General features: G+C 40.1%; 1 protein-coding gene across 6 annotated transcripts in view; it reads right to left on the reverse strand.

The window, feature by feature from the left end:
* The window catches only part of ILDR2 (immunoglobulin like domain containing receptor 2), a 203,574-nt gene that overhangs the window by 46,636 nt on the left and 133,574 nt on the right, over nucleotides 1-23,364 (reverse strand). For 4 of the 6 annotated variants that reach the window (XM_072398386.1, XM_072398391.1, XM_072398389.1 and 1 more), the window contains one exon: nucleotides 11,321-11,377. The exons of the other annotated variants lie outside the window; for them this stretch is intronic. In XM_072398386.1, the coding sequence (XP_072254487.1) occupies nucleotides 11,321-11,377 (57 nt within the window). The remainder of the gene's footprint in view (nucleotides 1-11,320; nucleotides 11,378-23,364) is intronic. 6 annotated transcript variants of the gene reach the window in all.

The following is a 23,364-nucleotide window of genomic DNA, read 5'->3' on the forward strand; positions in this document are numbered from 1 at the left end:
TTAATAGATACTCGTAACAGAAGGGCTCAATCCCCCAGAACAGCAGGGGTTAAATGTTTATTTATTCAAGAGAATACTTACCTTAGTTCAAATCAACCTGGTAGTCTATGGACTTCTCTGTGGGTGGGCACTCGGTGCTCTCAATCTAAACATACATACAACAAACATACCTCCCTGAGCCTGGGAATTGCTCGGGGGACATGGTTCACGGCTCTGGCCTTTGCATCCCCCCGGCGTGGGTCCTTCTCCTGACCCCGCTCAGGGGTGTACCGACCAGAGCCGCAGACCCCCAAAATTTTCTCGCAAACCACCGGCTGGTGACCGCTGCTTTGGACATATGGGACAAAAATATAGCTTTTTGGTAACACACATCATTTGACTGTTTACAGAAGTATGAGCCTTTACAAGAATAAGCCTTCATAGAAAAGAACATGCACGATCCCCACAATAGAACATGTGGAAAGGTTCACTGATATTTTGGGGTTCCTTTGCTGCTTCAGGCGCTGGTAGTCTTGACTGTTTATATGGTAATATAAATTCTAAAGACTACCAAAGAATTCTGGGGTGTAGTGTAAGGCCCATTGTGAAAAAACTGGGTCCCAGCCGGAGGTCATTGGTCTCACAGCAAGACAATGACCCAAAGCAAACTTTAAAAGCACCCAGAAATGTTTTATGACAAAGCACTGGAGAGTTATGAAGTGGCCAGCAATAAATACAGATCTAAATCCCATAAAGAACCTGTCGAGAGATCTAAAACAGCAATTGAGAGAGGGGACCCTTCAAATCTGAGAAACCTGGTGCAACTGGCTAAGCAAGAGTTGTCTAAAATTCCAGTAGAAATGTAAAAGATGCAATGATTGTGACAGGAAGCAATTAGCATCTATAGGCTGTGCTACCAAGTATTAAGTTGAGGGTGCCAATAATTTTGTCGACATTTAACTTTGTTGACGTTTTGTGTGGAATGTCTCAGATTTTTTTTTACCAAAGCATTTGTAATTGCAACAATTCTGAGAGAAGCGGTGCATTTTCTGACATAAATGAAGGATGCCAATATTTTTGGCCATGACTGTATATTGTTGCCTCTCCGGTGTTTTGTACAAGCACACAAACATAGTAAAAGAGGAGATATAGACGGTGATTCAGTAAAAGCTCATTAGGACTTTGGAGTGGGTGTGCTCACTATGGAAACAATGATGTTCTTTTTTTGTTTTTGCTTCTGCTCTTCCTATTATTATGCTCTTCAGAAATGTATAATGCTCTCCATAAGGATTCTTGTACAGAACACAGATAAGAACATCAGGCTTTGGGTAATTATAAAATGAGGAACCCCCAAATGCACAAAATGACAGCAGCCCCTGTTCTTGGGATCTGGAGATTGTAGACAATTGCCCAGTATGCCCTGAATTAATTCTGATAAATTGCTGCTACTGTATCGGAGGGTTGCAGTCTACAGTCCAAAAAGACCACTAACACATGAATGGGAAGAATTTACCACTTCCTGTTCTGTGTGATGCTCATAAAGTTAGAGAGGAAGTGGAGAGATTTTCTCTTGTTTCTTGTTCTGTGTTTTGCCCCTGCACCCGTCTCTTTATTTCTAATAACTCTTAGGTGCTTTGCTGTCTCATGGTTGCAAGTATATATCCTGCTTTATCTTTATTATTATTCATATTCGTAAGCCCCAACGAAGAAGCAGACTCTCTGCCCTAACAAATCGTTAAATCTTTATTCTTCATCAGATATTTAAAATTCATCTGTGGGCTCATTTATACATTGGTCTGTCCCACTTTTTATTCTTCTTGTATTTCTCCTGGGACCCTGTGCCACATGACCCTTTAGTGGGAGCAACCTAACCAGATCCAGTGAATGTTAAACAAATTTTTGTCATCTCAATAAATTAGTCATCTCAATAAATAAAGTCCCGACGCCATTGGAATTTCTGCGTTTTTCTCTTTTGTGCACCGCTTATCAAATAGACAGGAAGTAGATGTTTCTTCTTTATTATTTTCCTGTTCTGTATTAAACTCATCAAATATATAGAAAGAGAAATTTGCTTAACAGGGACATAGACAGCAATAAAAACCTTGCAGATGATGCCAATGGGTAGTTACGTACACATCACAGCACAAATTGGGCCTAATTTATTAAAGCTCTCCAAGACTGGTGAAAATAGACTATCATAGGAGAACGTGGCTGATCCAGAAAACCTGGAACATATTTTTAAAAAGTCATTTGGTATTAGTTGGCAAATATTTTCTCTTGTCCTTTTTTTCCCTCTATGGTATAGACATTACTAAGCCAAACACATGAGGAATGAGGAGTGAAACGCGTTGAATTAGATTTATCATCAGCTTTCAGGTTCTTCTGTTTGCTAAGCCATCTAGTGGTCAGAAAGAAAACTGCATCAGGATATGAAACTTGTTTTGAGGTTGTGAATGCTGCAAGGAAACGTCATACACACGTTAGATGATTATTGCATGAGACAAGCGGTTGTGCAAGACTCAGATGAGACTCTGACACGTCTATAGGGGTCTCCTGACATTATTCATCAATCTGCCATGCCAGCACTTATACCACAGTGCTAGTTCTTAAAGAACCAATGTCTCATTTGACAGCTGGCGGCAGAGGTACTGTGCTGCACTACTCACAGCTACCCCCATTCATTTTCTATGGGGCTGCCGCAGAGAGAAACTATTTGTAGCACCTCTCATAAGACAACACTTCACTGGCATGGGGAAGCTGTAACCTCACCGCATCCCTATGGCCAATCTGAGCATTAATCTAGAGCTATCACTCATTGTTCACTTTAATCTGATAGGCTATAAAGGTTTTTAAAAGCGTCACCTATAGGCAACTTTGAGTATTGCCGTTTTTTTACCATTTCTTGATCCTCAAAGAATTGATATATTTGGTATCTATTTGCCCGATACAAACTCAACTTTGATATTTTTCAAATTAAGGAGAATTATTCTATACAATTCTATAATAATTAATAAAAATTGGAGATTATATTGTGCTTGTGTGCATTAAAGTATTTCAGTGTATTTGGTACTGAAAAGTTAGCAGCTGACAGCATTGCAGAATTGCAGACATCTCCAAGGATTAAATAATAATCCCAGATTTGGATCGGATCTGCAGAATTTCAGGTTAAACTAGCTGGGGAAAAAAAATAAATTTAGTTTCACATTTGTTGCAATTAACAAAAGCAATCATGGTTGGGCTGGAAGTAAGGGATAATGCTGTTAGATGTGTTTGGTGATAATATGAAGAATAGGGGCAGACTAAGACAACATTTATCTTCTTGCACTTGGGTGTCACATCATCCCCAATAACCCTGTAGCAAAGAAGGGTAGGAATAATGTACATCAGATTTGATTTGCTGAACACCTCCAAATTCTGGAGGTTGGGAACAGGGACACCTTGTAGCTCAGATAATGCGGGCAAATCACACCCCTCTGTCACACCCATATTTTGCAGTCGCTAAAAAATGAATAGGCAAAAATGGGTTGATAATCTGAAAAGTGAATTATTATTGTGTTTCCTTTATATTGACTTTTCAAAGTAACCAATAAAATAATATAAAAGTCTGGATGAAAGTTTAGTGCAAATTAACAGTTTGGGCTCTATTTATAAAAGAGAGAATCAGGGATTTCCTCAAACATTACCTTGTCATTACCTATGTCTTAATGGTAATAATTGATTCCCATGAGGGAATGTTTGATTCATTGTTTTAATAATGGAGCCCCTTGTAATACTAAAATAGAACATTTTATTTATGGGTAAATTTATTTTTATTTGCATTCCAAAAGGAAAATTCCAGCAATACATTTTATTTAGATGGGTTTATATTAACCTCAAAAAGAGGGACAATTTAGGAATAAAGAGGGTCTGAGCGATCTGAAAAGGAGCAGTTCCTCTAAATCAGGAACAGTAAGGAGGTATAAAGAGGGGCAGTCCCTCCACATCAGGGGCAGATATGAGGTATGAAGAGGGACAGTCCCTCCAAATCAGAGACAGTTGGGAAGTATGAAGAGGGACAGTCCCTCCAAATCAGAGACAATTGCGAGGTTTGAAGAGGGACAGACCTCCCAAATCAGAGACAGTTGGGAGGTAGGAAGAGGCAAAGTCCCTCATGTGCACTTTTCTTCTACAAGATATACATTGATATGAGTGGGCGCCATATTGGACTTTGCTGTATTTGTTACAAATGCAGCCACCACATTTAAGAACTGATAAGCTGTGATATATAATCAATTATTGTTATGAGGTTTAGATACTTTTTAATATTTACGGGAACCTCTAATGAGGAGACCATTACATTTAATGGGGAGGTTTCTTTAGTGAGAAGCAGCAAATGCATGCAACACTTACTGTAGAAAAGAGATTTTTATTTTTTATATTGGCTTCTGCATATGTGTAATTGGGACATTCATATTCCTGGCGGAGAGCAGTGCATAGTACAGGGTTATCCGTAAGCTCGTCTTCAGGACTGATCAGACTGACGTCAGATTATACACAGCTTCAAAGTCACCGCTGGGAGATAACAAACAAGAGCTCCTTCAAGATAACACTGTCTATATATAGATTTTACATCACCATGTCAGGTCATGTGCACCTGGGACGTCACCCATATTCAGGTTCGCCACTTCGATTTTTTTAACGGATTTTGCTGCTACTGGAAAGAACTGCATTGTGTGGAATGGACAGATAGTCATCTACTAATTCTATGCATCAGGTGGAGGTGGAAGGTTGCCTGTCTTGGCTTTCCATTACAGGTATAAAAGTATTGCTTAATGTCAAAGAAATGGCACCTGCCAGTCAGTGCAAGATCAAGATCAGCAGGTATTTCCTGTTCCTATCCTAAAAAAATGGAAATCCAGTCACCATTTCAATGTACTGGTTATATGCAATATATTACATTTGTTTTTTACTATTCTCTCACATGCAACACAGCTCTGGGATGGTGATTTCAGTTTTTTAGCAGAATTAGCATTCATTGAGTTCTTAAATACCAGCTTTTTGGCTAGGTGGTCCAGCCCTTCTTCTCCCTCCTGGAAGACCCCCCTCTCCATCATGGATGACCCTCCTCTTTATTCCAGGTGACCTTTCTTTCCATTCTAGTTGACCAGCATCTCCATCTCAGCTGACCCCTCCCTCCCTCTATCTTGGCTGATATCCTTCCCAAATCTGCCTATTGCTACCCTTATTCCTGCTGGTCACACCTACCTCAATTTGTCCACAACCCCCCGTTTGCAGCTGTTGTGCCAAGACCCAAGACCTGAAGAAGCACAATTTCTGGGGGTTATGTTTTGCAATCCGGCTGACACCCATTTCCATTCCTCCACTCCATTCGGCCTATTGCAACCCTTATTTCTGCTGGAAACTCCTACCTCAATTTGTCCACAACCCCCAGTTTTGCAGCTGTTGTGCAGCATGATTTCCACTCAAGACCTGAGGAAGCACAATTTGCTAAAGTTATGTTATGCAATCAAGTCACACTCAGATGTTTTTATCAAATGTGTTTGACTTAGCAGCATATGACAGAAAGTGAGGCCTCATTACCCAGCACCGGCAGTTGTAAAACTTTGCAAGTCTATGGGTTAAACGTGGCATAACTTTCTTGCAAGCAGGAGAGTTAATTAATACAATCGCGGGTGTGCTGTGTAATTGTGAAAGCTGTTATTACCTCAACAACTAGATTGAAATTCAAGTTCATTCATGTTACACAAATCTTCTCCTGCCCTACTTTACAATTAGTATAATTAGTTGCAACCATCTGCTTCTGTGCAAGCAAAACGGACATTAATGTTAGGACGGGCCTCTGTCAGTAGCGCCAAGTATCAGCCTCTCGCTTCCGCATTGCTGCTGAGTGTTACTTAGTGAAACAGCCAATCAGCAGATGCCAAACTTCTTTTTGCCAGGAAGCCTTTTCTGTGTATTTTCCATCTTCCATAAATGAAATTAGGTAAAATATTACTAAAACTAAATAAAGTCCAACTCTCCGAAAATAATGCACCTGAACAGGACAAAGCTGTCCAAAATGTAGGGCAGGGCGTGATGGGGTGGGGGTAATATCAGCAGCACCTTGACCAAGGGAGTCCAGAAAGTCCTATTGCTACCACAATGAAGGGAGAGGCAGAAAATGACTTTGCTAGGACAGGTATTCCCCTATGCCCAAAGTGTTCTAAAGGTAACAGGAAGGGGTATTTATTCTGGTGAATGGAAGAATCACCAGGTGTGTATTTTATTTTCTGGTTTATCTAGTTGTTGTTAGTATGTAGTTAGTTAGCATAGTAGTTAGTTGTTAGTATTGAGTTGTTCCTAGTCATTACACAATTCTGGTCAACCTCGGTAAAAAAACTAAGGGTGAATATTGGAATCACAGTTACAAAGTTAATGTGGAGCTAAACCTAAAAAACAAAAAGTCACCGGAAAGTAGAGGATTTCTGCTGCCATCATCATTTCTGCCATCATCTTCTTACTCTTTTTCCTGTCGACAATCTTCGGCCATCTTGATTGGCCGTGATGACAAAACTCCCATGTGTCTGTACGGGAGTTTATTCATTCCTGGCATGCGCTGTATCAGCTTTGGTTGCCAGGATACTGGCAATGCCAGCATACTCTGTGCATGCCAGGAATTGCTGACAGGAAGAGGAATAAGATGATGACAATGGCAGCACCCTGGGAGGGAAGGTGCGTATTGCAGGGTTTAGTTTAAGGCCAAGGTTAGGGCTTGTATTAGGGTTATGTTTATAGGCCAGGTTATGAGGTAGTATTAGGGTTATGGCCAGGTGAAGAGCTAGACTTAGGGTTGAGGCCAGAGTTTGAGATAGTAGAGTATAACACCACGGCATTAGCTAGTGTTAGAGCCAGGGTATTAGCTAGTATTAAGGTTAAGGTCAGGGTATGAGCTAGTATTAGGATCAAGGCCAAGACATGAACTAGCATTTGAATTAGGGTGAGGGTATGAGCTAGTATCAAAGTTAAAGCCATGTTTTGTGTTAAGAGTTTGAGTTTAGGTCCAGGGTAGGAGCTCTTATTGGGGTAAATATTGAGGTTTGAGCTAGTATTAGGGTTTAAGCCAGGATATGAGCTAGTAATAGGGTTAGAGCCACGGTCTGAGATAATATTAGGATTGGGACCAGAGTATAAATAGGTATTTGGGTAAGGACCAGGGTATCAGCTAGTATTAGGGTTAGAGCCAGGATCTGAGATATAAATAGGGTTAGGACCAGAGAATATGTAAGTATTTGGGTAAGGACCAGGGTATGAGTTAGTATTTGGGTTAGAGCCATGGTCTGAGATAATATTAGGGTTAGGACCAGGGTATAAGTATGTTTTTGGGTAAGGACCAGGGTATGAATTCGTATTTGGGTAAGGACCAAGGTATGAGCTAGTATTTGGGTAAGGATCAGGCTTATATAAGCAAGAAATTGGACATGAGCAAGTGTTAAAGAAAATTACCAATGCTTTTTTCTGCAGTCGGGAATATATATACAAAAGCTGTACCTGAAAAGCAAAAATATTTGCATACTATTGTAGGAAAATCTTATTTTATTTTTTAACACCCCAAGTTTGTGATAGTCCATTCTAAATTAAACATATTTTTATGTATGTTTAACATATATTTTTAAAGAATTTACTAAAATAGATAAAAGCATAAAAATATGACATGATCATTTTATACACTGGTCATGAAAATGTAAAATAGTCCAGGCGGGGGGATAATACTGCACACACACACACACATTAATGGACCTTGTAAAATAGCTGCAGCAATAAAGTGCTGAGGGAAGGTGAGAGGAGAGGATCTCACTAATGGATCCTGCTGAATAGGTAAATGAAACAAAGTCACAAAGGCTGTTGGGTAAGCAGTGGGATAAAGAGTGTGAAGAGATGTTACAGACTAATAAGAGGGTGAAAAGGTGAGTATATTGGAGGACAGAGGCAGGTTACTAGGGTAACAAATAAATGGGGTAAGTGACATGCGTTTCCAAAAGCGGTAAATGTGCAAGGGCTGCATGAAGCACCTCTAGTGCCATCCAATGACGTCTACAGCCACGCTTATATTTCTATAGCAAAATATGCTTTTAGTGCCCATTTTTCAGTATCATTTGCTAAAATTTTGCCTTGCTTTCATCAACATGATAATTATATTTTCAAATACAACATTCCCTTTATCACTATATGTGGGTCTCCGTGCAGACAATCATGGCTAGTTGCAGTAGAAGGCAGAGTGTTGTACAAAGCTTTCTGAAAACATCACAGCACCTTGCATGGGAAGTCTTCAGCTTTGATGTAAGCATTGGGATAGGTATTGAGGAATTATGCAGCAATTAAAAATCCCTTGATAAATGGATGTCTGTTTAGAAGGCTGGGTGACCCTAGGCAGGCTGTTTTTGCATTCAGACTATATAGTACATATAGTAAATTAGGTTGAAAAAAGACTAATAAATCCATCAAGTTCAACCACTAGGGAAATAAACATATCCCAGATATAGAACTCTATGGACACAGCTGATCCAGAGGAAGGCAAAAAAAAACCCTGGTACAATTTGCTCCAACACTGGAAAAAAATTCTCCCTGATTCCCTGAGGCATTCAGATGTTCCCTGGATCAACAGCCTTTGTTATCTTTACTTTAAAGCTTTAATACCCAGTGTTATTCTGTGCTTCTAGAAATCATCCAGCTTTTTTCAAAGCAATCTATAGAACTTGCTGAAATTACTAAGGGAGTCGATTCCACATTTTCACAGACCTTACAGTGAAGAACCCCTTACTTAAACTTCTTTTCCTCCAGGTGCAAAGAATGTCCTCTTGTACTTTGTAATGATCTTAAAGTGAATAATTGGAAAAAAAAGGTTCTCTATATGGACCATTTATAAATTTATACAGGGTGATCCTATCCCCCTTATACGTCACTTCTCAAGGGGAAAATAGATTCGGTTCAGCTAATATATCCTCATAGCTGAGCTCCTCCATTCCTTTTATTAGTTTAGTTGACATTCTCTGCACTCTCTCCAATTCCACAATGTCCTTTATGTGAACTGGTGCCCAAAGACCACCTTAGGTAAGCCAACATTTGATCCTAAGCTTATGTGATTAAAAGAGCTGAAATACAATCAATAAAGGGGGTGGCCCAGGGACAGTCAACCTGGGTAGTAAAGGGCTAAATCTTGCTGGATGTCTTCCATCAAATGAATGAGGCTCTATGTAAAACACAAAGAGGTGGCCTAAAGCCTTCTGCATTTATCGGGACCAATGAGAAAACACTACTAAGGCATTACACAATGATTTGAATATTTAGGACATGCAAGGGGTATTAAAGCGGAGATTTAAAAGTTTGCACCCAGCCAGGGCTTTAATGCAGAAAGTGACAGGCAGCATCCCCTCTCATTCCAGCAAGCTCATATCTTCCCATGCATGTTGCCCCTGGTGCACTTAAACCTCCAGAAGTATTCTCAGCTCCACCTATTTGAAAACAGGTGACTGTCACCTTATGTGTATGAGAACCACAAGCGTGAATGTCTGCCATAACCGACGGATCTTCTACTGAGCATCAATTCCCCGTATCAAATAATTCCTTTAATGAATATTTCATAGTTCACAAAGAATGATGAAGTAGCCCATAATGAAATTTCAAAATCCATATTATACATTATTAAATGTATATGAATCCATCACATGCATTATTGAAAGTGTATTTCTTTGCCAGCGGTGACAGGATGAATCTGAACTGCCACATGCGAGACATGGAGATGAGGAAGAAAATCTAAATTGTCATTTTCAACCAAAATTGCTCCAGAGGCTGCTGGGGGTTCCTCGGGCAATGAGCAATTTGTACCTCTCAGGTCAGTGTGACACCAATGATCTTTTTGGCTTTCTGTAAAGGTGACATTCTTCCTAATGGCCAGCAATGTAAGAGACATTATTCCCACTGATCACCACACTAATATACTGTGGATATATAGCACTGGTCCCTGAAGACCTGAAAGTTATTTTAAAGGTTCTCCATGCTAAAAAGATTGGGAAAGGCTGAATATTTCAACCCTGCACAGTTGTACAGATTCTTCTTCTGGGCTGAAATTGATTTTATTGCAGGCTGTAAGACTCTCGCAATTTGCATTAGAAGCTGTAGCAAGCCAGGTAACCTATCTTCCATCCCTCCCCAGCCTGACTGTCCCTGGTTCGCCTCTTTTATTCATTGGATTTCAATTCTTTAAAACATGGAGCATCACATACAAATATGGCCAACCTAGGAACTCCAGCGGACGGACACCCACCCATCAAGACGTTGTTATATTTGTAAAGCTTCTCCCCAGAGCACTAGGGCTAGGGGCTCTGGATAAAAGGAAGCTATGTAATGGGCACAGCAAGTATGCAGTTTGAGGACTCAGCTCGGAGATGGCGGGAGCCCCCATAATGGACAAAGCAGATGCAGGAATTACACAATCAGCGTGTGCCCAATGGCTGAAGAGGGCTGCAGTTGACCCGGAAGCATTGCCGGCAAATATAAAGCTTCAGGGGAAGCAGCGCGGACAGATTCTTAGACCTATTATTGCTGCAGAGCTCCTTTAAAAAAGGAAGTGTGTGTCGATTATCACACCCGTCTACAAAAGATTTGGTCGGCTTTAATTGAAAGCACTTTTACTGCATGTCCAGTAAATGATCTGAACACAAATGTATGTTTGTTGCTTTCCCCTGTATATTCCTTTTTAAGCATTTTTGATTTGGTCAGTCAAGAGGGGTAAAGTGTTCATCCTCATCACTGAAGATCATTTTCACTTGGATAGAAAATCCAAATAGTTATACACGGATTAGAAGGGGAGTCCTAAAGTAAAGACCCCCTTATCAATAGGGTAATCCCCTACTTTGGGGAGATTTCACCTTTTTTCCTATTGCATCTCCAAGACAGGAAGTGAAGGAGAAATCTCCCCAAAAAAAGTTTTAACTCTTCTGTTTATAGATAGGCTTTATTAACTGATCTATTTTAGTAAACACTGACAGCACAGATCTGAGAATCCTGTAATCAGACATGTTATTTCATGATTCATTTCTTCACATTCAGCTGATAATATAATCATCAGCAGCAAGTGATTAATTCCTGGAGAACATATGTGACCGCGGGAATGTCTGGTCACAACAATTATCTGTCATGATACGCTTGTTATAATAACAGGGGGAAGGCGTGGGAGGTTGGCACCGGGTCACCATGAGCTGAACATTGAAAGGAAACCTGACCTGGTGGACAGTGGACACAGATGGAAGAGACAGATGGATGAGTAAGAGGTCTGTGGACACACAAAGAAGGAGACACTGGGTACCTGGCATTATTTCCACTTCAAAACTGGGCAAGAGATCAGCCAGCACCCCAGTCTTGCCTGGAAGAGAGAGAGGAGAGAGAGAAGAAAGAGAAAGTTAGCAGCAAGAAATCACATTGAGGAGACAGATCATTGCAGTGATTATCAGTAGAAGCTGGACAGAGGCAAGGCGTATGTTAATAAAGCTGAACTTCAGATAGATAATAAAGACATAAATTAATTTGTATTCATTAACACAATTTATTAAAAATATTCAGTATTTATATAGTGCTGACATATTATGTAGTGATGTACAGAAGTCCATAGTAATGTCACTAGCTGTCCCTCAAAGGGGCTCACAATCTAATGTCCCCCCCATAGTCATATGTCATTACCACTGTCTAAGAACAATTATGGGGAAGCCAATTAACCTAACTGCATGTTTTTGGAATGTTGGCGGAAACCCACGCAAACACGGCGAGAACCTGCAAACTCCATGCAGATAGAATACTGACTGTGATTTGAACCTGGGACCTATTGCTGTAAAGGCTGGCGTGCTAACCTCTGAGCCATGGTGCTGCCCAATATCCTTGTATTTTTAATGCACGAAGTGCAAGTACGGTATCGGAATGTAACTTGGTATCAGCCTTAAGAAAGAGGAGAAGCAGCACAAGGAGTCAATTGACTGGGTGGGTGTTAAATAGTGACATGACTATACATATCACATATTTATGTGATAAAAACTGACATGACTATACAAAGAAAAAGCAAAGTGCCAAAGATTTTATTAGCTGAAAACGACAGTGAAAATAAGAATCTCGGTTTATACTCAGGCTACACCAGTAGATGGTGCTGTGTCCTCGTTTTAATTGTGTAACAATCTCATGCAGTAATAAAGAGGTTATTACACATTTTACAAGAGCACCATCTTCTGGTTGTCCAACAACTATGCACAAAACATCATTTAATGACAAGTGACCCATCATAACCAAAAGAACCAAAATACTTTATCCTGGTAAAATGAGTAATAAACAACATACAGATTAAGCCTATGTGATTCTATTTCATTTCCCCAAGACTGGAGAAGATGGACTATCTTGGGGAAACTTGGGTGGTCCAGCAAACCTGGTAATTTGGTCCAGGATTGAAAACATCTTCCAAAGAATAGCAAATGATTTTTAAGAAAACCGTTCCAGGTTTGTTATTTGATTTTTTAAAAATCTGTTCCAGGTTTGCCAGATCATCCAGGTACTCCCATAATGGTCTATCTTCTCCAGTCTTGGAGAGCTTTAATAAATCAGATCCAATATGTTCACAAAAAAGAGCCAAAAACATTCATACAAAATTAACAAATGGCTAAAAAATACCCCGACCATACATGGGTCGATTTTCTCATTTCAATAAACAGTCCGCATTTATTTTATTTAATGGGCCAATCAAATTAAACGACCGTTGAACATAATCAATTCCTATATGACTAGCATAGCTCTGCAATACAATACCTGTCACAGAACTAAATGCAGAAACAAAACAAATTCTTGGCCATTTGATCTGTGGTGTCACAGTATGTGCAGGCAAAAATAGTCAATCACTATTCATTTTTTTGCAAGACTTTTTTATTCTGCTCATTTAGAGCCAGATGACCCTCAGTAACTCACTTCTTGACCTAGAGTGACAACACTCACTTATTGGCCCGGCTGGTGAGAGTACACTTTCGTCAGTGAAGCTGGGTGATCCAGAAAATCTGGAATGGATTTCTTTAAAGTCATTTGCTAGAAAATGTTTTGAATCCTGAACCAGATCTATTCCAGGTTTGCTGGATCACTCAGCTTCACTGATGAAAGTGTATCCTCTCCAGCCCTGTAGAGCTTTAATACATCTGGTCCATTGCATTGCACCTATGCAGATGTGGTGTTGTCATCCTGGGCCTCTCACTCCTGATTTGGACTACAGAGAATCTCCCCTGTCCTGTGCAAGGACCCCTTGAAGGCTATTTACTCAACTTTCTATCAATCAAAAATACACAGATACAGCACACAATCTAGGTTTTATCACGCTTAATATGTGGTTTGGAAAATGAAATTGTTTAAATTGGTTTATAAACCCGGAGCAATTTTCTATCAATAAAGATGACTGTCAATGAAAAATAAGTACCAAATACCAGCTTATGAAATCTCTGCAGTCACATATAACTGAAACCTCTGGGGTGCATTGCAGAGAATGTGAAGCTTTTAGCTGCGCCATGCTGACACATATCCTATCTTCACTCATATAATAAGTACTATTTCATACAATACATGTTTTTAAACAAAATTCTTGAATGTTTTTTTGAATACCACTAATGGCATGAATTTCTCCTCTGTATGGCAACATTGAGGCTAGACAGTTAATGAAGCCCTGCTAGATATGCATGGGCTGACATGAGCTCAATCTTCTGCTTATCCTTCATTGGCCAATAACAGGGGGCGGGTAGGTGACCAAGCTGGGTTGCGTTTTCTGCAATTGGGAACAGTGAGGTCACTGTGCTGGGGCTGCTGACTGGTTGCAAATCTTGGGAATCAGTGGGCAATAATTAAAAACCACCACCTCCACTATATATATAAATGTCTGTCTGTATTTTATGTTAGTATTTTATATTATATAAAGTGCAGGTGTACCTTTGTATTAAAAACTTACCAGGGTTCCCCCACTATCAGACCCCAAATGCAATAAGCACAAGACAAGTAAAAGAGCAATTTAGCCACCAGACTGTCTTCTTATTAAAATATGTATCTTTTACCAGATATTATAATAAATCCGCAGCAGGGGAGCCCAAGCACCATTATCTGCCTCCCTATCTACTGAACCAATGTTGACTTACATGAGTCAACTTCCCCAACGGACTGACCCCCCAGACATTAGCCTCTGATATCAAAAACACCCTAACAGCAGCTATCTCTGATTTAAAAGAAGACATCTGTTCAATTGCTGCCAGACTCTCGAATGTGGTACAAGCCTGTGCCAACAGGGACTCTGATATCCAAGAAATACGCACTATTACGAGCCATCACTCAACACAATTTATTGCAATGCGTCGTCTTATACAGGATCTTGATAACAGAGGCAGACGCAAGAATATCCGCATTAAAGACCTGCCAGAAGCACTAGAACCAGACCAATTGTCTATGGAATTACAATCAGTATTAAACTATCTATTGGACCGGTCACCGGAATCTCCAATTGATTTGGAAAGACTCCACAGGGCGCTGCGTGCTAGAGGTAGAGAAGGTGATCCACGAGAGATGTCATTTGCTGTCTAATGAACTTTCCCCTGAAAGAGGAAATAAAGCGTCAAGCACGTTTTAAAGATCGTATAATTTAAAATAGATCTGAAATTCATTTATATCAAGACCTTTCTTCCATTATGCTCCAACAACGAAGGGCACTCCGACCTCTACTTCAAGTCTTGGGAGAACGGATTCATCCCCGGTGGGGAGTCTAGAGACAATACCACCAAATCTCTTAATCTGGCACAATGGGATCAGAAATCAAACCAACAATGCTTTTTCTTATCTACGGATGCTGAAAAAGCATTCAATAGGTTGGCATGGGATTATATGGGGGATGTCTTAGACTCCATAGGAATTCTCCCTAAAATGCCTGCCCGAATACTTTTACTATATTCTAAACCTTTAGAAAAAGATCAGAATAAATGGCCTTCTTTCAACACGAGTTTCCATTAACAACGGCACCAGACAGGGTTGGCCACTGTCGCCTTTGATTTTTGTCTTAGCCTTGGAACCCCTTTTGAATAATGAGATCTCAGTCTTGTGCATAGGTAACAAAAAATATAAACTAAGTGCATTCACAGATGATATTCTTCTTACACTTACTCATCCTATGTCCTCCATTCCTGCACTACTTAATACACTAGAATCATTCCAATACATCTCCTATTTTAAAATCAATTACTCAAAGTCCTCTGCTTTTAATATTTTGCTGTCTTCACAAGAAGTGAGAGAATGTCAAGCAAAGTTCCAATTCACATGCCAAAAAAAATCTTTTACCTATCTAGGCATACAGCTAGCCTCATCAGTTTCAGAATTGTACAATTTATATTTTGTCCCACTCCTTTCAAAATTGTCAACAGATCTGAAAAGCTGGGACAAATCAGCCTTTTCTTGGTATGGAAGAGTAGCAATTATGAAAATGAATGCCCTAATGAGAATTCTGTATCTGATGCAAACAATCCCGATCTTTCTGCCAGACTCCTTTTTCATGTCTATATTTTCATGTTTAAGAACAGCGGTTGCCAACCACTGGTGGGTCCGCGGCTCTTGCCGGTGCCCCCCCCCCGTGCGGGGTCAGGAGAAGGACCCTGTTGGCGGGGCGCACTGGCCAGAGCCGCGGACCACATCCCCCGTACAAATCCAAGGTTCCAGAAAGTGGGCGGGTTGTGTTCCTGGACATAACCTGCCCACTCCCCCATCACAGGCTTAGATCTGCGATGGGGGAGTGGGCAGGGTTATGTCACAATAACGTCACTTTGGGGGAGGTTACTCCCCCTTTGATTGATACCCGGCTCCCCGTGCATGCATGGTCAGGAGCTGGTAATTTTAGAGGTCCGCAGGACCGAAAAGGTTGGCGACCACTGTGTTAGAACATTTCTCTGGGCTTACCAGATATCAAGGAAATACCACTGGGCTTGTCACCTTGCCAGAATTGTTGACTGGTGTGCAAACTCCCAATCTAAGGACTGGGTTAATTTAGAACAGATATACTCAACGATACCACTGAACTCTATCCCATGGATTCAGCGAAAGAATTTAGACCCAGAGCTCCTGCCCCTTACTTTTATTGGAGCTTCGTTAAGGCTGTTTATGCTGACTGGTAGATTTGATATATTGTCTTTTCCAAGTCCTCCCAACCCAATATGGTCCAACCCTGCATTCCCACAATGCATCTCGAATGAGTTTCTTAAATCATGGCGAAAGGATCGAAAACTACTGGCGGGCTATTTTTTTGCCGAGAATGAAGGCAAATTATTACCGTCGTGGTCCTATCTTTAATTAAGGCATTTCCTCCACACTTTAGACAAGATTAGATTATGCTCCAGACAAACAACTATGTTTGAAAAGCTGTGCCAATCCACTGGTCTAATAAGGCATACAATATCACTGATATACAATCTACTTTCGGCTCCCCCAGACACCCCAGCGGACCGTTTTCGTTTGCAGTGGGAGTTAGATCTGGGGATGAAATTTTCAGATGAAGAATGAAAAAATATCAACATAATTATGGGCAAAGGTTCACAGAATGTGAACATACAAGAAAATAACTCTCAAAACGCTGGAGATGTAAATCTGCTGAAGGCTCTTTTTTACACATGTGGTGGAGCTGACCAATTATTCAGCCTTTTTGGGATGAAGTTATCAATTCGTTACTGAAAATACCAGGGGATCATGATATTACAACCCCAGCGCAAATTCTGCTACACCACACTCACAACACACCACAACAATATAAAAAAAAACACTTCTATTCCATGCTTTAAATGCAGCCAAATTGTTGATTCTGAGACTATGGAAATCAATGTCTAGGCCAACAATACCTGAATGGTTTGCTTAAATTGATCGTATTGCAGAAATGGAGGAAATGATTCATGCATCCTGGGGTGAAGTTTTCATGACTCCCAAGAATATCGAAAAGTGTACAACGATTCTTCACAGAGAGTCCGTCCTTCTGAAAGATACAAATATTTTCTTCCGCACAATGCCCCCTTCCTTTTTTTTCTGTCTTTCTTCTTTCTGTCTTTATCTTAAACCCACAAAGGCAAATGGTAAAACACACATTTTATAGCATTTTAACCACTTCTTTATTGCTGTTTACCCTTTATAAGGTGGCTGTTCTTTCTGTTTTCTTACACGTTTATTTTGTTATTTTACATGATTAAACTTGTTGAGACTTGAATATGTATTATAAATATGAACAGACAATGTTTATTCATTGTAATTGTATTTGACAATATGTATATATTTCTTGCAAATGTAACATACTGTACACTGCTAATTGTTTTTTCAATAAAGCTTTATTTTGGAAAACAAAAAAAACGCAGCCAAAAATTGGCTGATTGCAGAAACTATTATAAAGACAATCACAGACTTGATTCCATAAGTGAAAAAGTTTTTGTGTACAGAGAAACAAGTTCACTCACTCTGTGTAAGTTAATAAAAGAGAAATTGTGTTTTCTTGGCAATACAATAAGTATAAGTGTCATACATATAAATTGAAGTACAAGGGTACAGCGCGTTCCACGCAGGTAGACATTCATTGGAGGTCCACCCCATAGAATACCAGGGTTGATTACCACAGTACGTAACAAATCAACATTTTCAAGAAGAGGAACCAAATGTCTCTTCTTCACCCGACACGTTTCACCTATTTCGGCTTCCCCAGGGGTATTTACAGAGAGAGCATTCAGCTGATATTGATGGTGATAGAATTCTTTTGTAGGAGGGGATTCCATAGGGGGAACCCAATTAGTAAAGAAGTAGGTAGTATCTGTATAAAATAATTGCTACAATAATCTGTAATCCAAAGATATGTTTAGTGGAAAAAGAAAGCAAGATACAAAATATTATTTCCTTCTCAAGGTTCTTCTAACGCTGTGGCTGAAAACGACGGCAATATTTTGTTATTTTACGACCCTGTAGTATTGTAATATTGAAAATGACACTGAAGTGTGAAATATGCTTTTATATTTTATGTGGGTAATATATTAGATGTGGATAAACAGATTTAGAGCTGTAATATTTATGTTGTTAAAAAAAAAAAAAAAATCACAGCAAGTCATGATACATTTGTGCTGTATTTCTCATTAAATTGTCATGTTCAAAACTAAATTCTAGGCAAAGTATTAAATGAACAGAATAAATATCTAGAGCTGAACTGCCAAAGGATTTGTAATTCTGTTCAGCTGGTCTTGAGGTCGTTTGGGCAATGCTTGGACAATATAGGTAGGTCAATGATCTTACCTTATTGTAATACTACAATCTACAACAGCAACGTGGACCCAAGTAGGGAATTACTGGCATATCAAAAACCATGTTAAAAAATACAACGTTTATTTCAAAAAATTACAAAAATTACAAACACTCCATACAAATTAGTGAAAAGGCAACACCATAAAATGCTATCAAAAATTTCTTTTATAAGTCCGGACGCATTTCGTGACCACAACCGCATATTCAGGGGATTTTGATAGGAAGAAAACATAATATACAAATCTCCAAAAGCCAGAATGATAATCAGATCCAATTGTGCCCAAAGGTACACAGAGAAAAATCCCCTGAAGAAGTGGTTGTATCCACGAAACACACACACAAGAGAAATTTGATCATGTATTATATAGGATGTCTGTAGGCAACATATTTGGCCTTTTTACTAATTTGTATGGAGTGTTCAGAATTTTTGTACTTTTTTAAAAGTTATGGTTTTTAACATATTGATATGCTAGTAATTCTCTAGTTGGATCCACTCACCTTTTGGGTAGAGTAGTAATTTGCTGTTTGTTGTTGTCTTTCGGGAATGTTGCTTTCCTTTGATGGATACATTATATTTTTCGGGGGGATTTTCAGTGTGTTGGTATTGGTAATACCGCAATCTACTGATGAGACAACAACACCTAACTAATAAAGTCATCACTCCACTGGGCTTTCCTCCCCTCAACCTGATCTGTGTGTGGATTAAAGGCACACAGGTCTTTTCCCATAAAGAATACACAAATAGAGGTCCCCATGTTCGGCCTATTGATAGGAAGATCTTGTGATCTTCATGTTATGTAGCGATCACCTTTACCAGCATTGACACAAAGGTAACAAAGAGATGAACAAATATTACACAGTACAAGAGTCTTCTTACGTGTTACATTTTCCTCTATCTCACTGCACAAATAATTCATCTCACCTCCTACAAATGCCAAATATGCAGCGTGTTCCAGAGAGCGGGACTGTACAGTGAGTCTGCTTATCCATCCAACAAAGCAAATGCTTAAAAATTGTCTTAAATAAATGCGGTTCATTTGAGGACTTAAGGTTTAGCACTTTTAGTTTTTTTTGAACACGTCTTATTGTGCATGTGCATGTCAAAGGTAGCGATGAACTTCGGTTCCATTGAAAGGGTTTTGTTGTATCTGCTTGATACATGGTGGCCTCTTCCTGCGGCAGCTCTATAGGGAATGAAAAGGGGCAGCATTGAGGGGTAGTAGTACAGCTCACTGCTCCCAGCTGTCAAATGTGCAGACACTGGTTAGGAGTGAGTGAGCGGCTGGCAAAGTGCGGAGAGCCACCAGGGATTGCTAATCTTGAAGCAGATCTGAACTTGCCCTTTTAGAGTGCTGACCATGCATGCATGGGATATTGTAACATTGGTACACTAATCTCTCTTGGTTTGCTTCCAACCTGTCTGACCATTCCTTTCAAGTTTCAATGGTAATTCCTCCTCTCCTCCTTGTTGGTGTTCCCCAGGGTCAGTCCTTGGACCAGTTCTCTTTTCTCTGTACACCTCCCCACTCAGTATCCTCCTTTGGCTTACAGTACCATCTGTATGCTGATGACAGTCAAATCTATCTGTCCACCCCTGACCTGTCTCCCTCTGTCCTGGATAAGGTCTCATGCTGCCTGTCAGCCATCTCATCATGGATGTCTGACCGATTCCTGAAACTCAACCTGGATAAAACAGAACTCATCATCTTCCCCCCTTCAAATTCCAAATCTCCCCCTGACATATTCCTAACTGTAAACACCACATTGTTATTCGTCCCTCCCCTCAGGCACATTGTCTTGGCATCACCTTCAATTCTGCCCTCTGATTTACCACCCATATTCTGAACATTTCCAGGTCCTCCCACTTTCACCTACGTAACATCTCCAAAATCCGCCCCTACCTGTCCCCAGAGACCACCAAACTCCTTGTACATGCTCTTATCATCTCTCGTCTAGACTACTGTAACCTCCTCCTCTCTGGTATTCCACTAACCTGACTCTCTCCTCTACAATCTATTTCGAAAGCTGCAACCAGACTCATCCATCCTACCCATCACTCCTCTTCCGCTGCATCTCTTTGTAGTTCTATTCATTGGCTTCCATTTCAACTTAGAATCAAATACAAGCTCCTGTTCTTTGCCTTCAAATCCCTCCACACAATTCTTGTCCTACATACCTTTCTGACCTGATAGAAAAATACGCCCCTAGCCGCTCGCTCTGCTCCTCCAATGACCTACTATGACTTCCTCAATCATAACCTTATTACACACACAGCTCCAATACTTTTCTAGAGCTTCCCTGACTCTCTAGACTGGTCTTTTTGTCCTTTCTGCTCATTTAACCCCTCTAGCGGTAATCCCTAGTGTGACTAGGGGTGGGAAAACTATGCAAAAAGCGGTAACTTTGGGGGTCCCCCTTACCTTAGCCCCGCGCTCCAGCGGCGATCGGACGATCCCGCCGTGATGCTGAAGTGCATCTCCGTCAGGGCGTGGCTGGGCAGGAAATTTAAAAGCAGATTACAGAGTAATCTGCTTTTATATACCGCCCGGGTCCCCGCCACCCCGCTGCTCGCATCTGCAGTTAGATGCGATGCACCATGCAGGATTTCTGCATGGTGCATCGCATCTAACTGCAGATGCGATCACCAATAGAATATTCTATATATTTAGGCCTTTTCTACCCTTTCTTCCTTACGGGCTAGCCTTGTTTTAAAGAGAGCTTACATTTTGAGCTAGAGCTGCAACAAGAAAACACAGAAAATGTACAAAGCTACAAATGTCACGCCAGTTTATTGAGGCAAGACTAAATCAGGTTTCAGTGGATTACTTGTCTTTACACACCGCTGGTATTTGTACTGCTTTAGCAAATATGAGAGGAAGTTTATTTCCAAGAATTCAAGAAAATAGAAGAATTAAATCTCACAAAGTGTAAAATTAGGCTAAAATTAAAAGACAGTTATTTTCATATGTTTTATATAGCAAATAAGCATTTTATTTAGGTATTGTATTTACTGTGGCTCTTAAAATATTTATTCTAAAAGGTAAAGCCAGTACTTTTAGCCATGAAGGAACATTAATGAGGATTTCTCACCAAGTGTAATGTCCTTGGCTTTTTAAAGTTAGGTTTTATGTGCAAAAATCCCCCAACTGTGCATACCTCTGAAACTCTCTTCATTGTGCTACCCTACTAAAGATTTAAAATGTCCTGTCTGACCACCATTCCAATGTAAGATGAAAGAACCCTACTGAATGGTCTCATGATTTAGTGAGACTGTCATTCTCCATACCTCCCGACTGTCTCTGATTTGGTGGGACTGTCCCTTTCCTCATACCTCCTATCTGTCTCTGATTTGGTGGGACTGTCCTTCTTCATACCTCCCAACTGTCTCTGATTTAGAGAGACTGTCCCTCTTCATTCCTCATGACTGTCTCTGCTTTGGAGGGACTGTCCCTCTTCATACTTCCCAACTGTCTCTGATTTGGTGGGACTGTCCTTCTTCATACCTGCCGACTGTCTCTGATTTGGTGGAACGGTCCCTCTTCATTCCTTTCAACTATCCCTGATATGAAGGGACTGTCCCATCCTCGTACCTCCCAACACTCCCTGATTTGGCGGGACTTTCCCTCATCATATCACCCAATTGTCTTGGTTTTGGACAAACTTTCCCTCATCGTACCTGCCATCTGTCTCTGATTTGGAGGAACTGTTCCTTTTCATACCTCCAATCTATTACTGATTTGGAAGAACTGTCCCTTTTCATCTTAACCAACTGTCCCTGATTTGGAGGGTCTGACCTTTTCATTCCTCTCAACTATCCCTGATTTGGTTTGAAGCGACTTTCCCTCCTTCAGATCCTGGTCCCTCTGTCCCTTTTTTCTCTTCAGTTGTCCCTTATTTCGGGTGGATACGTATACAAAAAATATATTATTTACTATTTAAAAGTGGTATTTTCCACAACCCCCTTTATTTACCCTGTGGTACATAAGGGGTTGTTCAGGTCTCTCTTATTTTTCTAAAATTTTCTTCACTGAATGTCAAAAACTCAAAAAAGCCTGCCAAGCTTTGTACATGTTTAAAAGGCCATAAATTAAAGGATGTGGTAGTGTCATCTTGAAAAGAAGGCATTTCAAAAAACAACATGAGGTGTCACTTCTAAAAGACATTTCTGGGACTTGCACCTCCTTATTAGGCTACGGTGTGGCACTTAATGCCTATCATGTTCCCCAGGACATATATATATAATGTTTTTAAAGCTTTTAGTAAATCTGGTATTTTTCTACTTCCCATAGCACGCTTAGCAAACATGTTAGTTTACAAGGGTTGGACCTAAATTCCCTAAAAGAAAAGAAAATATAATTGTTTAAAAAACTGCAAGCAGGCAGAATATTTATTGCAGAAGGGGTAGGTGGTGTCCATTTTATAAGTACACTGAGCTGCATATGCACAGCTCAGTGTAGGATGCTGAGATATGTTGGGTATCCTGGCATCCCCTGGAGCATACATGTCCAAGTAACACTACCCTGTGCACAGGGTGACAACATTGCTGTGCAATTTCAATGCAGAACAAGCATTGTTGTCATCAGAAGTGAAATAATTACAGAACTACTGGCAGTATCAGCAGATAATATAATGAAAAGGAGGGTGGCTTAAAATACATGAAGCTATTGTGTTGATGCTAGTAATAGATTATATTATTTATATCTTGGTATTTTTGCCCATGGTAAGACAATAATTCAGAATATTGGTATATAGAGGGACATAATGATCTGCAATGTTTCCTGCACAGCTTTGGTATTCTGCTGGTTGTCTCTACTTGCCTCTCCTTCCCATTCTCCTTTAAATCAGATCAGATTTAGTTTTCTTATGAAATAATATTCAGAAAGCAATTATGGTTCATTTACCAGAGAGAGAGGAAAACATTCTTTGGCAGAGGCACTGTTGTACTTTTCACAGTTTAAATTCGTGACAGAGAGGCCGTTCTACAATCACATAATATAATTAACATTTCAGTCAATTTCCAATGGAATCATTGTGGCCATTGTTTAC

Source organism: Pyxicephalus adspersus, chromosome 1 (genome assembly GCF_032062135.1).
Source record: "Pyxicephalus adspersus chromosome 1, UCB_Pads_2.0, whole genome shotgun sequence".
Classification (NCBI taxonomy): Eukaryota; Metazoa; Chordata; class Amphibia; order Anura; family Pyxicephalidae; genus Pyxicephalus; species Pyxicephalus adspersus.